The sequence below is a fragment of the Anoplolepis gracilipes genome, chromosome 14, assembly GCF_047496725.1.
Source record: "Anoplolepis gracilipes chromosome 14, ASM4749672v1, whole genome shotgun sequence".
In the NCBI taxonomy this organism is placed as follows: Eukaryota; Metazoa; Arthropoda; class Insecta; order Hymenoptera; family Formicidae; genus Anoplolepis; species Anoplolepis gracilipes.
The window spans coordinates 573,108-588,061 of NC_132983.1; the positions used below are offsets into that span (position 1 = coordinate 573,108).

The window sequence follows — 14,954 nt, forward strand, 5'->3', positions numbered from 1 at the left end:
ACAATTTTAACCATCTTAAGGAACAAACTAATCTAGAAAGCAATTATTATACAATAAATATAATATTATATATTATATATATATATATATAATTTATTATGTAAAGTTTTACGACAATTATTAAACGACACATTTACTCTGTCACATAATATAAATTAAACTTATTGAATAAATTCAAGATTTATGATTATTTCACACATTATTATTTAAATTTTTAATAATAATAGTAAATTTTTTTTTACCTGATTGCAAAATTTCAATCTTGCAATATGCATTCTTTTCGTAATTAGCAATCAATATAAAGTAAATTACGATGAATAAATACAATCTATCAAAGGAGAGCGAAACCGGCATATAATTTTTAAATAATTATAAATTATATATGATATGTATAGTTCTTACAGTTACATCAAAATTGCAATTATATTAATTAAATTCAGTCGTCATTATCGTCGATAATGATGCTGAAACATGCTTTCTAGTAATATAGCCGCTGTATAATTTTAAGATAAAGATTGTCAAGAAAGTCAGTCGTAATATACCGACACAATTGCTCGACAATACTCATTTTCTTCCTACAAAGTTACTTTATAAAAACAGACATTTTCAATTAAATTGGCGTCAAGGCAATTAAATCGATCCATGTCACGGCTTCGTATCTTTTTATGCGGCATTTATTTTTAAAGACCATATAAAATCAGTTGTGAACCTTGTTTTTTTTATAATACATTTATCATAGATTATCTTCGTCTGCGGAAAGCAAGATGTACGCAAGACTAGATATTTCGCCAACAAAATTTATATAAAAAAAAATAATACCGTTTCACACGTTCTTCTTTGACAGACATATGCCGACATGTGTAGTGCTGTCAAGTTTTTTTCCGATTAGACAAAATTTTGATTTCTTGCAGCTTGGCATCGGTGCAAGAGCAGCGATTACCAAACGCAGCGAGCGTAGATGCCGAGGAAACGCCGCCAATAACGCCGACAACGGCGCAGCATTCCAAGGTAACCGCTCCATTGGCCCCGCTCGCTAGCTAGCTCGCTCGCTCGCTCTCTCTCTCTCTCTCTCTCTCTCTCTCTCTCTCTCTCTCTCTCTCTCTCTCTCTCTCTCTCTCTCTCTCTCTCTATTTCTCTCTCTCTCTCTCTCTCTCTCTCTCTCTTTCTCTTCTCTCTTTTCTTTCTCTTTCTTTCTCTCTTTTTCTTTATCTATTTACCTTTTATCCATCCTTTCCACTCCGATCTCCTACTCCGACTTCTTTTTCGCTCGTCGCACCCGCGTAAAACGCACCTATCTCCGGCTCCGGAAACACACGCCACCCCCACGTTGCATGACATATCCCCAAGTTTTCTCCTTGACCGATTCACGTGTCACGCTTAAACAACTTTATTCGCATTCTCCTTCCTTCCTCGGCTTTCTCTTTCCTGAGGAAGAAGTAAAAAGGAACCAGAATAATTGTAAAAAATTTGACTTTAATTGCGATTGAAACTTTGGGTGAATCTTTAGTCGAGAGAAATTTTCTGAGTCGTGTTCTGTGATTGTGGAGGTTTTTCTTTCTGTAGAGAGTATCTCTAGAGAGAGCGTAATCGTGCTACGATTACGATTGCGAACAACACGAATTTCATTAGGAATCGTTCGCTTTGAGGACATTCGTTGGGTCGAGTTTTCCGACAATCGAGAATGAGGAAATTCCTGTTTTCCTCGAATATCCCTTCTTCGTTTTGTGCACATTTTATCGTGTGGCACACTTTGTCGCGAGTGGCACGGCACACACTCTGATTCGTGTGATGATTGGAATTTAGAAGATGGGCACGAATCATATTTAACGAACGAATTATGGACGTGATATATGTTTCAATACACCATATTTTCGTGACGTTATTTGAGTGTATGTCATGAAATAATGATAAACTATTATTAAATATGATCATATATATAATGTTTTTTTTATATAAGGCGCGTATTTTGGATAATGCAGTTTTTCCTCGGTGATTTTCTTTCCATAGGAAAATTATAAACGATATAGATGAGTAATATAGAAAACGTTATTCGTGTTGATTAACTTTAAATAGATTACTAAATGAATAATTTTGATTATTTAAAAGGCTTAATTTATATTATAAAATATTATAAAATATTTGAAAAATTGTAACAGATAATGCTTTGATATAGTCTCACTAACAATAAGATAAAATAAACTTGAAATAGTATTCTATTATTATTTTAAGTAGGTGTGTAAAGTTTTTTGTTTTTTGGAAAAGTAATAGATAAAACTTGTCTTTTAATTATTATTTATATATTTAATTTAAAAGTACTTTTACGAAAAATTAGGCATAACTTCTAGAACTGTAATTATTTTTGCTGTATTTCTAGAATCTCATATAAGACAAAGTATTGTAATAATTTATAGTACAATTATTTAAAAGCAACATATACCTAATATTGATAGATATATATTATTTTATTAATTTTTTTACGTATTTAATATGCAAAAAATTATGAATTATGTAGACAATGAACATAACGTACAAGACATAAAACACGTTCAATGATGGATGAGAAATTGTGAAAGAATTAGGAAATTAAGATCGTGCCCATCGCAGCTTCTTGTTTCACCTTGCGAATTCATTCACCGAACACTCTTTGACATAACGGCAACATTACAATCTGTGCTATCTGTCAACAAGTAGAGCGTCGATGAGATCACTCCATGCTTCGTAGATTTTTCTTGTCCCACATAAGTAAGTCGATATGGTATTTTGCAGTGAGACGTGTACTATACTACTCCGACCACCGCTTACCCCGTATCCCCATTATGCTAACAAGCGCATGCAACGAGTGATATAGAGTTTTGTTCTGGTACATACATATATAAATATGTCTATAATCATATACGTAAAATACTTGTTTCTCTCTTTCTCTCTCTCTCTCTTTCTCTCTCTCTCTCTCTCTCTCTCTCTCTCTTTCTTTTTCTCTCTTTGCGTACATATGCATACTCGTATACATATCTGCGTTATATACGTATTGTATATACGTACAATAATTTGTCTAACATACATATACACGCGCACACTTGTGACGCGCCCAATCATATAACATTTGATATAAATCATTGCGCAATTTTCAATTTTGAAATTCTACCTTAATATTCCCATGTCAAAATATCAAACAATTGCAATAAAATTGTAATGCGTGTATACTTTGCTATTAGAAACGATAATATTTATCATTAATAGGGTATAAATGATTCAATATTTAGTTTCTTTTGAAATTGCAATCAAAATATGTATGTACTTAATATAGTTAAATTTGAATTTGTGCTTAATTACATAATAAATAATAAATAACCATTAATAAATCGTAGCACAAACGTTAGTATTAAATTTTAAGGCTAATTTAAAGTATAACATTTCGTACGATTATCTGTCTTTTTGAAACTAAATGAAGCAATGATAGTATATAGTCAGACAGACAAGGCGATCGGTATAGCTATCAAATTGATGAAAGTACATTTACGACGAAAGATTAGCATATGTGGATACGACGCGTTAAAATTTTTCATCTATCGATTAATATGAATAACGATATAATTGTTGGTTGATACAATGTGACAAAATTTTGCAACACCTGCGTTTTCAATGTACTTTGTCATCCAATATCAAGATAAGAATTTTAATATTTTAGTAAAATTAATTATCAATTTTACCGAGATAATGTATACGCAACATTTGTTTATACTTGGAAAAATTGACTTGTACAATTTGTACAATATGCTTATTAATGAAGAAATATAGCACAATTGCAAAATTTTGTTGAATCGTGCTTATTATGTCACGAGATAAAAGTACGTAATATCGATATAGACATGAAAATGTTTTTAATCAGACGAATTTTTTCAAAAGCCTCAAAATTAAATGATACAAATTTAAAATTACGCATGTTCTTTTCTGCACGTCCGCAACATTTGAAATGTAAAGGCGGATTAATATTTTCGAGTGGAACTGCTGTGATCGTCCAAGAATTAAGAATTAAGAAATCGGCAACACGCAATTCCATTTATCTCGTCCTAGACGATACCTTTCATTCGTTCCGGATCACTTTCGGATACCATTGACAGTAATCCGTTGACAGTAAATCTGATGTAAACCTTATCAGGAAAAAAAATTAAATAATATGATTGCTTCGTCTCTTTACATGCGTCGCACACAAAATAAATACCTACACTTGTGTATGAGACATATCTTCAAAAATCTGTCACATGATGTACATCTTAATACGAACAAGATTTTATCATCCATTATTCGGGAATCCAATAATTGCATATAATATTATAATTGAAGTTATTAATATGACAGCATAATATATAATTATACTTTATTATAATTTTTAAAAATTACAGCATTTTGCGTTATACGAAGTGATTGTCGATTATTGACACAACATTTGCACAAAGATTTTTATTTCCTTATTTATAATTGCGAATCCATTTAATTATACAATTTGAAATCCACCTAACAAGTATCTTGCAGCGACAACGATCTTGAAAAATGCAACATTTTCATTTCCTCTCGTGTGAAATACAATCGAGTTTCTCTTGTCACTTTCTCGACGTACACGGTCCTGCCAAAAGAGTCGCATACTTGGACTCTTGATGATGGCTCTCTCTCTCTCTCTCTCTCTCTCTCTCTCTCTCTCTCTCTCTCTCTCTCTCTCTCTCTCTCTCTCTCTTTCTCCCCTTTCTGTCTTTCTTTCTCTTTCATTCTTTCTCTCTGTTTCTTTTTCTTTGCAAAGTCTATCTTTTTCCTTCTTTCAAAGTCTCATCGGTTTTTAATATCATCTTTTTTTGGACCGACAAGCAGCGGAAGCATTCCGGCGGAAGTCAAAAATGCAATTCTCCTTCAACTTGTGTTTATCTCTCTCTCTCTCTCTCTCTCTCTCTCTTTCTCTCTCTCTCTCTCTTTCTCTCTCTTTCTCTCTCTCACACTCTATCTATCTATCTATCTATCTTTCTCCTTCTCTTTTCTCTTTCTGTGATATGGATTCCTTTACCTTGTTATCCATAAAACCAATATTTTCAATGTTTGCTGTGCCCCGATAGTATAGATATTTTTTATACATTTAGCGCATGGTGTGACAAAACATTCGTAGCCGTCGATGCTTATTGTTCATGAATATCGGAAGAATCGAATCGCTCGGATCGGCTGTCTCGAGCTTCTCTTCCTCTCTCCCTCATTTCTCTCTCTCTCTCTCTCTCTCTCTCTTTCTCTCTCTCTCTCTCTTTCTCTCTCTCTCTCTCTCTTTCTCTCTCTCTCTTTCTCTCATCGTCATTCAATCGTTTCGAGAGCGATTCGAAGATTGCTTGAAGAGGGGCAATGCAACGTTTGGCTAAACGTCGCGTTGCTTTAATTATCTTCAGAATTGTATGAAACACTGCTTACTATTCCATAAAGCGATTTTGCAGTCTCGCATCTTACGCTTTGCGTCATTGTGCGCCGATAATTTTTAATAATAATAAAACGAGAATATACGAAAACTTTCATTCATGAAATCGCGCAAAGCTCAAGATGCGAAGAGCTATAAAATTGCTCAAAGTGGAATAGAACGCAGATCGCTTTTACAATTTTCGTCTTCGACGACGCTGATCACGATGTTTTGTCAGATCATTCATAAGTGTTAGTTGTGATTCAACGACAATTTCAACGGAATTTTGCGTCGCGACGAGAGTCTTCCCTTTTTTTTTTCCCTTTTTTTTTCTTACGGGCATCTCGTAATTCGACCGGCAACGCCGATGAAACTCGATGTTGCCGAAATGAATCAGACTTTGATAACGTACGTAGCGAAAAGAGACGCTGCTTTAACGAACATCTCTCTCTTCGCACTTGTTTTGCAAAAATCGCGAGCAACGCGGGTTACGCAATTATGCTATTATGCATATAAAAGTTATAATGAAGAAAAATCAAAATAGAAAAAAAAAAAAAAAAAGAAATAGAAGGAAAAATTAAAAAATCAAATATAAGAAATAGGTTACAGTTTAACAGATAGTGAAAATGATATTAATTTTTTAGTATGGCTGGAAGTGGAGTACTAACTTCAAGGAGGCCATACAGACCAGTCACGAGTAAATTTTTACTTATTCATATTTATAAATTATTATATAATTACTATTATATATATAAAACTACCGTTTATTATTCTATTATTCTATTATTATTATCATTATGTCATTATTATTATTATTATAATTATTATTCTGTACTATTTTTATATACATATACACGAATATATATTATACATACACTACACGCACACAATATGTATCAAACACGAATATTTATATTCAGATACTTTATTTATCAATATGTCTGTAGCACAATTATCATGTTATCGATGATTGTTATTTTTTCACGGCGCTCCGGAGTATTCCGCCAGATTCCATTTTTCCTATCATTGTCTTAAAAAATGTAAACTAAAAAATGTGAACGTAGAAATTTCTCGGTTTCGTAAATCTTGTTGTAATTTATTCATTCTTTACGTATTTCACGCGCAACCATTGTATAAATTGTCTCAAGTAGTTTGCATATCACACGACAGATAAATTCGTAAAATAGATACATTTGTGCTTAAATTTTTTTTTTTTTTTTTTTTTTTTTCAAGTATAGAATATTAATTTTGATAGGAATTAATAAAAATATTGGAGGAAAATGGCAAATTTATTCTCCTCTCTTTCGTATATAACAAATATAAATAAAATAAAATAATAATAAATTTTCTAAATCGCATAAAATGAAATATTTCTGAAAGTTTAGCGAAATTCTTCGGAGTAAATCCAGTGAATTTAATATCTAATTCTTCTATCGCTACACGTGCTACAGTCATTTGACATTCTACCTTAAACTTCGTCTTGATACATGCTTGTTCTGAGACAAATTTCACTCTTATTCCTCGACTCTGTTTTTGTATAGTCGCGTTCTCTTTATTATTATATGCTATGAAAAAAAGTTACTATAAAAAGCTACAAATGCTTTCCCTTTTCTCAAATCTGAGACTGATTGGGAATATCGGAAAGTGCATAGGCAATTATTGATTGCTAGTATTTTTCTATTAGGTGTTTCAAGATCGAAATATGTTTGTAGATGAAATGAAAAATGTCGAAATGTGCAGTAGATATGAGCAGTTTTGAACGATCAAAAAATCGTTTGTGATGACAAATAACTCTCTTGATACTATATCTTAATTACAAAAAATTCTCTTGAATACTATATTGCGCTTTTTTTTAATTATCGCTATTTTATTAATTTCACGTAATTTCATTTAGGCGAGCACTAAAACTGATTACCATTTATATATATATATGTATATATTTCATATACGTATAAAACTCTACAACTCTACAAAATCAATCTGTAAAATTGCAAAATAGCAAGCAATTTTTAAAGATGGTTCAAAAATTCTTTGCTTATAACTAATTAAATTTAAAAATAAATGATACATTTTGTAAGTTATTTTTAAAAGCTCGCGTTCTCTCTCAATCTTTCTTCTTTTTAGAAAAGTTTAACTCTAATGATGCCAAGATTAATACGAATCTATATTAGTCTTGATATATCGTATCACATTACTTGCGTGGATTAAATTGAATATTTTATATATATATATATATATATATATATATATATATATATATATATAAGTGTATATAATGCAATATATAATATATAAATTGATAATCAAATCAGAAATATAAAAGCCAGTAGTTATATTTTCTAACGTAATGAAAGCGCTTAATACTTTAGAAATACTGTCATTTTTTGGCCTGTTAAGTCTGCTTATATCTACTGCACGTTTTTTATGGAGCACATTGAAACGAGAATCAAAGGCGCAAGGAACGCTGCGCGATTTCTCATTTCTATCCTGAAATTATTTTGCACTTTATTGATTCCCTATAGCTTTATACACTATTCTGCTTGAGATCGTTTCGAATTTTGCTACGTATTAATGCCTGTGTCCGAAATACGACGAAAAAGCCTTTGTGCGGGCTTCCGGGTATACAACGTCGTGCCAAATTTTCGCGAGAAGACACGTTTATATGTGATATGTATATCTCAATCATAAACATACACATACATGTACATTCATACAGCCCTAAACATTATATGCATTGGCTAGCAAAGTCACTTTAGCCAATTCAAAAGACAAGCGAACCTTCGTTAATAATTAAGATTCTGCTCTGTGCTACGTGCTACACGTCTTTGATTTTAACGCTCTCACTTGGCCTTTTTCGCAAAATATATATATAATATATACAATATTTTTTTTATATATACACAACACATGTTTCTCCTTCTTGATTTCTCTCGAGCATCCGCGCGAGCACTTCCGAGCTAGCCTTATTGAAACGTTCTTGCCGATTCGAAAGACGAAAGATAAAGAAAAGCGAGCGCTTTCGTTCATCGAGCATCGGCGAACGTCGAGGATTGTTTCGCTACATCGCGCGATAATACGATTGATTGATTTTTAATAATTTTCTCAGAAAAATTTAAATTTTGTTTTTATGTTTTAAGCGATTGTTTCATCAAAAATTTTTTATCCTGAAGAAGATACATCTTTTATTTGTATTTCTAAACTTGCCTTTATATAAAAATCAAATAAGCATTTTGAAATTCTTTAAAAGATTTTTTCTTTCATTTAAATTTAATTTTTAATTATTCGATTTGAGCGTAAAATTTTGTGTATCCAAGAAAATATCTAAAAGATATTTCATAACTTGAATGAGAAAATGTAGAAAATGTTTCTTTCAGATTTTTTTATACGACAACCTTTGGACATTCGTTGTATTGTCGGAAATATAATTTTGCGAGTTTACGCGCACGTATCTCGATGTTACACGTTACATGTTACATGTTACATGAAATAAAACGTGAGAACCAGCACATTTTCACGACAGCTGTATACAGCATCGAGGATTTTTGATCTGGTTGAAATTTTAGGACATATTTTTGATTCCGATCGCCGATGATGCGAAACACTCTACGACCCGACGTAAAAAAAAAAAAAAAAAAACAAAAAAAAAAAAAAAAAAAAAAAAACCGCGAAAGTAGCAACCCAATATCGTCAGACATAATATTCGCTCCAATCCACTTCTTATAGTAAGGTCTCACCCTTTTGCCCATCCCCCGTCTTCTAACATCATCTTCGACATTTTTCAAGGTTTACATTAGATTTTTCGTGACATATCACAAACGCGCGCAAATGCAATTCACAGAGATTCTTCCCTGTATTGGTGTGTTAATCTTTTTTCCTTCCCTTCTCTATCTTTCTCTTTTTCTCTGTCTGTCTCTTTCTCTCTCTCTCTCTCTCTCTCTCTCTCTTTCTCTCTTTCTCTGTACATCATCTCATCATATCCATCACTTTTCACGAGACTACGAAAGATCACTCAACGCACGTCTCTACCCTTTTTTTATGTATTTCATCTGATGGATTCTTTCCGCGTGTTTTCCCGTCTTCGCAGTTGAATCGAATCGGAAGCTCGAATTGCTGCCGTTCGGTGGTATACATATGTAAATATATGTATTATACGCGATGATTTGATATGTATATATGTATGATTCGATGACATTAAACGTTCTCCAGTGAAACGTCTCGGTATACCGCCTCGTCATCACGAAAAACGCGTTTACATCCGCGTATACATGTGCGCGATATGCATATGTCAAATGGAATAAAGTCAAACATTTGTTAAATATGCGATACAATATTCTTAGACAAAAGTAATACGAGAGTAATAAATCATTTTTTAAATGAAATTATTGAACAAAAATGATATTTTCATTATGTGCGTGTGTGTGTGTGTGTGTGTGTGTGTGTGTGTGTGCTAATTTTAATTTATTTCAATCACATAAAAAAGAAATTATTAGTTTTGAATTTTTAATTACAAAATAATTTATCCGCAGAAATAAAGATCAGACAAAATTGAAAAAAAGTGTACAAAGATATACCACCTGTAAAAATTTAATGCAATGTGAATTTATTTGTGACGTTTAATGCATATGTGATTTTTTTTGAATATTAGTACTTTATTATTATATAATTTTATCGAGAAAGAACATTATTGTTAACTTTATTCCACTTGAAGCTAATTATATATCATATTATATTTCCTCAGCTGTACGATTGGTGATAATTGATAACGATGATACGATATATATTTACATTTAAAATGCGTATAATCTGGAAATCACAGTTTATCGATTACAAGAATGATGAACTATATTCAAATTATTACAATATACTCTTTTAATGTCCCTTTATTAAGATTGAAACATATTTTCTAGATTACAATTATCAAAATCCTTTACTTTTTAATCGTCATATTATATAAGTAAATCTATATAAATTATAATTAATTTATTTAATTGTCATTCCTTGATTTTCAACTTTTTCCATTGCATTATTATAATTGTTATATTCACATATTTATTACATATTAGCCCACAAGTATTTCCCCATGTTTGCACACGTACGCAAACAAGAAAATGGAATGGGAACGAATCGAAACTTGTCAAATTCTCTTTGTATCGCTATTTTTAGAAGCGATATTTTATTAATTTATGAAATTAATCACACGCGATTCGGCAAGATTTAACACCTGACGTGAAAAAATTCAAGAGTGATAAATTTGTCGATTCTGATTCGCTTCCAAACAGTGTAAAACTTTAAAAGATACTTGAAAAAATCTTAATTTTCAAATATTTTTTAAATCTTTTTTATTTAATTTATCGTGTTGTGAGGGAAGAATTTTTTAATGAAGTCATATTTGTTACCATTATCTGAAAAGAATTTTTAAAATTGGCGTTCTGTTAACTTCATTCGAGAAAAGATAAATTTGATGAATCTCGATCGATAAAATGATTTTACGAATGCGATTACAATTAAAAGCGCAATGACGAGGCTGTGTAAAGCACACGAGTATCTTGGAACTGAAACAACAATCAGTATCATCCTATGGAAAATTTCGAAGGAAGAAATAGATGGGTAATATAATAATGCTAGTAAAAAATATATTAATCCGGAAGCAAGAAAGATATTGATTGTTGTTTCAAGGTATCGGATTGTAACTCGTGAAAATTATTGACATTACAGCACTTCACCGAGTGGCCGGTAAATGCGTGTGTAGTGGAAATTTTCGGACAAATTTTTGATTGAAAATTATTTATTTAAACAAAATTATAATTATCACATATTCGAGGAAACTTTCGTTAAGGATGGAGAATCAATTAAAAAAAATTTCCACTACACTACGTGAAGTCTAAACTCGCGAGTTTGCGATCTGTCCTTGTCTAAAATACTAACATGTAAATATCTCGAGAGATTTTTTTAATTAATTCCTCACTTTTATGATTTTTACTTGGGCTTATATATCTGGTTTTCTTTATTGTGTCGTACTTACAGTTAGTACGTGTTCTCCCGTCGATCATTCGCCATCACGTAATCATCGTCTTCAATTCTTCAATTTCAATCCAATATCGATCGAATGTTAACATCTCATGTTCGACACATGCCCTCCGTTCGAGATACATCATCTTTTTTCCATCTCACTTTGCTCTTTCTATGTTTTTCTTTCTGTCTCTCTTTCTCTTACTCTTTTTATCGTGTATATGTATATTTGCTCCCATATCGAGGACACACATTGACCAATATACATGTATTATATACGTTCCTTTTCTCTTTCTCTTCCTTTCCCTTCTCTATCTATCTATCTATCTATCTATCTATCTATCTATCTATCTTTCTTATCTCTGTCTCTCTCTCTCTCTCTTTCTCTTTCTTTCTATATACACATATATATCTCTATCTATATGAGTCTGAGTCCGTACTATACTTATATTGCCATACTATAAGGATTGGACTGAAGGTTCTCTCTGTGTATTTTTTGATTGACTGACTTTTTCTTTCTCGTATAATATGTATATGTACATACCATTCTATACATTGTTTCCGTTTTCTTATTTCTTTTATTAGTCCAATATTAATTAGGCACGTTCTGTATTACGTATGCGTGTGGCATGTCGGCATGATATATACATATATGTGTATGTGTGTGCATGTTACATATACATGGTATATATATATATATATATATATATATATATATATATGTATACATTATGAATGTATGTATATATTTATATGTGTATGTATTCTCGCGCGTAAACACGCATGCAACTCTCCATTGGAAAAAAAAAAAAACATCCCCATCGCGTGTTTCTTTTTCTTTTTTTTTTTTTTTTTTTTTTAATCCACGCAAAGTGCATGTGTTATTATATTTTGCGTGGGGTCTTCCGTTTCTTCGAAACCCGAAAGCGACAACGTCATTTGTGCGGGCATCGACGAGCGTACTCGTTTACACTAATTCGTAAACCGACGAATCGGTAAGAAAAACGATTTTATTCCTCTCTGTGTATAATTGCGTTGTGTATATACATTTTTGTGCACCTCGATCATCGGCATGGGCACAACAGTTTTCATGTTTTACCTTATTATAAATGAAAAGATTTATTAAATATATGATATGATGGATATTACGTATGCATAAAGGGAACGCTTTTGGCGCGAACGTGGCGATATTTTTTGTCAAAAACTGGAGATGATGCTCCATCGACGAAAAAACGTTTCAGGATGCAAATATTTTTAAATTGATTAAAGGTTGAAAAATTGAACAAACTCGCTCTTTCAGAAATGCGAAATAACAAAGTCTCATTACTTGAAAAATATCAGATGGATCTCTGTTTTAACAAAATTATAAAAAAAAAAAAAAAAAAAAAAAAATAAGTACAATTGAATGAAATTCCAGTAGAAAAATAAGAGTTCAATTTTTGGACAAAAAAATACAACATCGCCGCGTTCACCAAACGCTCCAATGAACTCCGTGTATGCACTTTCTAATTCATCTACCCGAATCATTAAAAAAAAAATGTGACGACTTTTTTTGCATCTTTCACGGGAATCATGTCGTTTCTATCTATTCTGACGTACATACAAGAATAGAGTATTTCTCAATCAGTTGCGAATTTACTACGTTACAAATCATAATAAATTGCATGCTCGAGATTTTATTTAGGCTCTACGCCTATTGAAAATTTGATTCGTGATTATTTCTCGCGCTTTTCATCCGATCACAATATGCAAGATGATCGACGCAAAATCTTTGCATTCGGAGCGACGAACGAAGTCGATGCCCGAGCGATGCGTCACATATTCTCCATTGCCTTTTTGCACGGAGATCCACAAGATTAGACGTCGATCACGGACACGACACGTGAATATCGTATGTAAATGAACGGTCGATTGGGGTAAAAAAAGAAATCCGACGTAAATAATATACAATGTATATTTATAGCAATGTGATGCAATATTCTTTAAAGTTTTATAATAATCATAAAATATAGAGATATTATTTTCAACAGTTATAGAAAAAAAAAAAATCTCACTCGACGCTTTTCGAGCAGCGCGTCCAAGAGGCACGTTGTGCAAAAAGCATCGTAAAAACGTGTTTCGAACAAGTTTTTTTTAATTCTTTTAATTTTTCCAAAGTTTTATTCTTATACTCTCGCGATTTACCCTGGTTTACGATACGTGTCCGTGTGCAAACGTTCGTGTGCGACGACTTTGCTAAGCGAAAACAAATCGAGGAGAGCGACGAAGAATTTTTTTTTTTTTTTTTTTTTTTTTTTTTTTTCTTCTTCTTCCACACCCGCGGTCCACAATATGACCTCTGACCTCGAATTTTTGATTTTTGGTTTCTGTTTTTTTTTAAGTTGACTAATACCGGACAGCAATCGATGCCAAATGTAAAAGAGCCCCAAACGAGTACTGACTTGTAACACGCACAACGCACGCACAAAACGTATAACTGACCGCAGGTAACTATCTAACGGAATTAATCATATTTATGTATTATGTCATACGATTGTGTGCCTTTTTTTCGTTCATTTATTACGATTCACGACTCATCATTGCGCTCTCTTTCTCTCTCTCTCTCTCTCTTTCTCTCTCTTTCTCTCTCGCTCTCTTTTTCTCTTCCTCTTTCGCGCCTCTTCTCTCTTACTTTACTTTCTTCATTCATCATATTCTGCATTTCCGTAGTACATATGCTCATTCATGCGTATTATCATTCATCGCTGTCTTATTCATGCTCTCCGTTCCATCATCTCTCTTCACCGTTCTATGCATGCACATTATTATTCGCACATACCATGCACACGCATGACATAGAAGAAGAAAGCCGAAGTTCGACTTCGCGATCCTCCGATCGTACGATTATGGCGTGTCGAAACGCGTCCTCGTGTCTTAATCGTTTTTATTTGATCATTTTAGATTAATCATTTTAACAGTAAAAGCAGCGCAAAACGCAAAGTCCAGTCTGCAATCGTATTTAAATTAATTTGATAAAATTAATAATTAATTATCAATTTTATGAAAAAATTTTATTATAAAATTTATATAAAAGTTAGATGAAATATTTCAGATCGCGCTTATTGTTACAGAATCATTATTACTATTAAAGTGGACTTAAATGATCCGTGTTTCGAATATATCATCTTTCTCTCTCTTTCTCTCTCTCTCTTTCTCTCTCTCTCTCTCTTTCTTTCTCTTTCTCTTTCCGCAATTCATTCTTTTTTCAATCTTATTATTCGGACCTTTCCATCGAGACGCCACTTGTACGATCATCGCTCTCGTTGTCAGAAAAAGCATCCGCAGCGACAGCACAAACACTAAATCACTAAATGAATGTATTGTAATAATATATATTGTACGAAATATGTACTATATACGGAATATATTTCCGATATATTCGTCTGCACCATCTCGTTGAAATGTAAAAATGTATCTCTGTACATACATAAATCAAATGTACATACATAATTGATGTGCAATTTTACGAAATTCTCTCTTAACG

The 14,954-nt window shown here is 32.2% G+C and overlaps 1 protein-coding gene across 27 annotated transcripts in view; it reads left to right on the forward strand.

Annotated features, from left to right (window-relative positions):
- LOC140673222 (uncharacterized) overlaps nt 1-14,954 on the forward strand; it is a 199,054-nt gene that overhangs the window by 178,073 nt on the left and 6,027 nt on the right. For 22 of the 27 annotated variants that reach the window (XM_072905984.1, XM_072905986.1, XM_072905985.1 and 19 more), the window contains one exon: nt 912-1,008. In XM_072905984.1, the coding sequence (XP_072762085.1) occupies nt 912-1,008 (97 nt within the window). Of the gene's footprint in view, nt 1-911; nt 1,009-6,066; nt 6,120-13,812; nt 13,918-14,954 lie in introns of those variants that run through there. The other 5 variants (XM_072906006.1, XM_072906007.1, XM_072906011.1 and 2 more) reach the window with 3 other exon arrangements.